Below are 3,348 nucleotides of genomic sequence, written 5' to 3'. Positions count from 1 at the left end.
AGTGTGTATCTATCTATCTACGTGTGTTCGTTATCTCTTTTCAGTTGAGATTCCTGGAGAATGAAGGGAAGGGATGTGTCGGTGACAGCGATCTTTTCTTTTTATCTCCATACTTGTCATCTTTCCTCCTCTATCATTCCTCCTTCCTGTCTTTATACCTGAAAAAGGCGAAGAAGAAAGAAGGAAAGCAAAGGGTTGAAAGAGACGTGACGTATATTGTGTATCATAAGAATCGCATTTTAATCAAATGTTAATTCTAGCGCAGTGTATTCCTGTTTTTCTTCTCATTAGAAAGAGAGAAAGAGAAAGGTCAACAGATCAGAATGAATATGGAGAGCTTCGAGAGTGTATCTACCACTTGCTGTTCGTTTGTTCCCGTGCCGCGTGCTCCTCGCGGAAAAAGAAGAAGAGAGTGAAGTGTCGAGATAAGGAGAAAGGATTCTCCGTGCGTTTTATGGTCCAGGCTAGAGAGAGAGAGAGAAGGAGAACATAAGCAAAAAGGAATAGGAACGAGGTCGAATTTCGATTCTGTATCATAGGTACACATACAAATGTATATGTGTATATATGTATATGTATGTCTCTATACACATTTATATATAGAGAGATAGATATGGATATCCATATGAAGGGAGTAAGGGTGCTGTTGGTCATCATGGTCGTGATAGTTAGTACGGGGGGATGTCCGTATGAAAATACAGTAGAGAGGGAAGAAGAAATAAGTCTGTGAATGAAATCCTATAAGAAGAAGAGTGTGAAGGAGAAAGAGACACACGCACAGGGAGAGAGAGAGAGAGACCACTTGACTTGTCGGTGATCGTCATCATACTCATGTTAAATGTTCTGTCTCGTATTCTTCATCTTTCTTCACTTTCTTCTACGTCCCTCCTCGTTGATAATGAGATAATTCTGTTCTCCCCATTTCTGTCTATCTATCTATCCATCTCTATCAGTATATATCGGTATCTGTCTATCTATCTGTCTATATGTATATATGTGTATCTATCTATATATCTATATCCGTTTATCTCTATACGTGTATGTATCTTCTTGGTCGTGTGTTTGTCTCACTCAGCCATTCATGATTTCCTTCCTTGACACTTGACTTACTCTTTTCTCCTATTTTTTGTTCTCTTTCAAGAGCTTGAGAACGAGAGAAGAAGTTGCTTGCCATTAATGGGGAGGTGGTGGGGGTGAAAGAGGAGGAGGAGGAGCGAAGGAGGCGGGCGGTTGATTTGTATTTCTCTTGACTTCTTCCCTACTTTTCTTTCTCTTGTTTTTTTCAAATTTCTGTAGATATCTACATACATATAGCTAGGTATATCTAGATATGACGTGTATCGATTTTTCTTCTTCCGCTTTCCCTCTTTATCTTTCTGTCTCATATCTGTTTTGGGTATTCTTATTTCTTGCGTTCTTCCCGACATTCATCGAGTGAATGAAAATAATTGATCGACCAACTCAAAATGTCTCCTCAACAAAGAGACAGAAGGAAAACTATATATCTATATATAGACAGAAGGAAAAGTATATATCTATATATATGTCTGTGTCAAGAGACGGAGTAAGAATACGCGATATATAGAGATAGATACGAGTTGCGTGGGTATGTACGGACAACAAGAGACATGTCTGTATGTACATGGAGGTATGTAGACACACATCATAAAAACGAGGTACGACTAGGTAGAAGGAGATGAAGATGGAGAATGAGAGTGACAAGCAAAAGAAGATGAAGAGGAATGACTATGTTGCTGCTGCTGTTTGAAGTATAAGGGTTTGAAGTAGCAAGACAGAGATGTCTTCCTACTTCAAACCCTTATGATCGGTACGACTATTATACATATATGAACAATACACACACTCACCAGCATCAGTCCTCCTCCTATGCACCTACGATTTCCTGTCTGCAAATTTCTCTCATCTTCTATTCCCGATCTGTATGGATCATTGAAGTCATTCAGAAAAGATAGATAGAAACATAGGCATGCAGTAGTAGCCGTCTTCGTGTTGAGTTCGATAAAAGAGAACAACGGCGCAGTAGTACATGTCTTACATACGAGGAGTCTTCTCTCCGTCTCTCCCTAGTAGTAGTGGGAAGACTACGTGGGAGTTGTCGAATCAAAAGCAGCGTTTCTTGTGGAAGTTCCCCTGTTACTTCAATAGCTTAAAGCGGGAGGGCGGGTGGAGGCTCGGAAGGGAGATTGAACAATGCGTGATCGGCTAAGAGATGAATATGAGGGGTAGTAGTAGTAGTACTAGCAGTCGATGATGAGAGGAGAATCGGCGGTGTAGCGTGTAGTTACCTTTCTTGGTCATCTATAGAACAAGAGAGAGACGGATAGAAATACATCCATACTATATACATCTACTATAGATCTCGCTTCAAACCATGATAGAAGGAGACGTCGTCACCAATGAGAAGGAAGCACACACAGAGAGATGGTAGTGCATGCAGATGTAGTAGTAGTAGTGCTAGTAAGGAATACACATATGAGGGTGATGCCAAATGACTCGGCTGTGATGATAGTTACTTCTCCTTCGTCTCTTGTCACCATAAAGTTTCCAAAGTGGATACTCGTAAGGTACATAGATAGCTGGGAAGTACATGGATGATTCTCTTTGTAGAGAGAAGAGATTTCTTTCTACTACCTCGATTTTTCCATGTAGAAGGTAACAAGCCCCGGCTCTTTTTCTTTTCTTTATTTTTCGTTTTCCTCTTCTTGGTGACTTTCATGGGAGAAAATGAAGGAAGAATACGCCGCCATCAGTCTGACATTCAGCCCGTCTCTCTGGTATACGATGAGAGGAGTTGAAAAGCATCCATCCGGCGATCAATCTATCTATCTCGCAACAGTGTCAGACACCTGTAGTGTCGTCTACCAGAATTTGCTTCTCTGCTGGGAGATCTCTGCTACGCGCTGTGAGCGAAGAAAATGATGTTTGGTCTCCTTTCTCTGTCGGAGTTCATATCGAGCAACAGAAGGGAGAGAGAGAGACTCTATCACTACTCAAGAAGAAGATCGCTAAGGAGGGGAGAATCGAAGTGTCCGTCCTTGCTGATGAGAGAGAAAGATAGTAGAAGGAGGATGATGTAGATGATCGTTCAACATCTCTCCTCTCAGAAGAGAAGAAAAGAGAGAGTAGGGGGAGAGACATGAAGTAGAAGAAAAGAATCGAGTTGCTGTTCTCTCTCTATAGAAGTACCTTTCCTCTACGTTTGTATCAAGATATTCATTCGTTACATCATACTTCGGAAGAAAGAGAGAGACATAAGACGTGACTAGGAAGGACAATGAAATCATTATCATGGAAGAACTTCCTCCCGTCCTCCTCTTGATCTGTGCC

General features: G+C 41.1%; 1 protein-coding gene across 1 annotated transcript in view; it reads left to right on the top strand.

Moving 5' to 3' along the window:
* Positions 1-1,311, top strand: part of CSUI_010862 (uncharacterized protein) — a 1,651-nt gene extending 340 nt beyond the window's left edge. Inside the window, exon 2 of the mRNA XM_068070963.1 lies at positions 45-1,311. Within this exon, the coding sequence (XP_067917061.1) occupies positions 832-1,098 (267 nt within the window). The 5' untranslated portion in view covers positions 45-831 and the 3' untranslated portion in view covers positions 1,099-1,311. The remainder of the gene's footprint in view (positions 1-44) is intronic.
* Positions 1,312-3,348: the final 2,037 nt, after the last annotated feature.

Source organism: Cystoisospora suis (genome assembly GCF_002600585.1).
Source record: "Cystoisospora suis strain Wien I chromosome Unknown contig_8626, whole genome shotgun sequence".
Classification (NCBI taxonomy): Eukaryota; Apicomplexa; class Conoidasida; order Eucoccidiorida; family Sarcocystidae; genus Cystoisospora; species Cystoisospora suis.
This window is presented reverse-complemented; position numbering and strand designations above follow the sequence as displayed.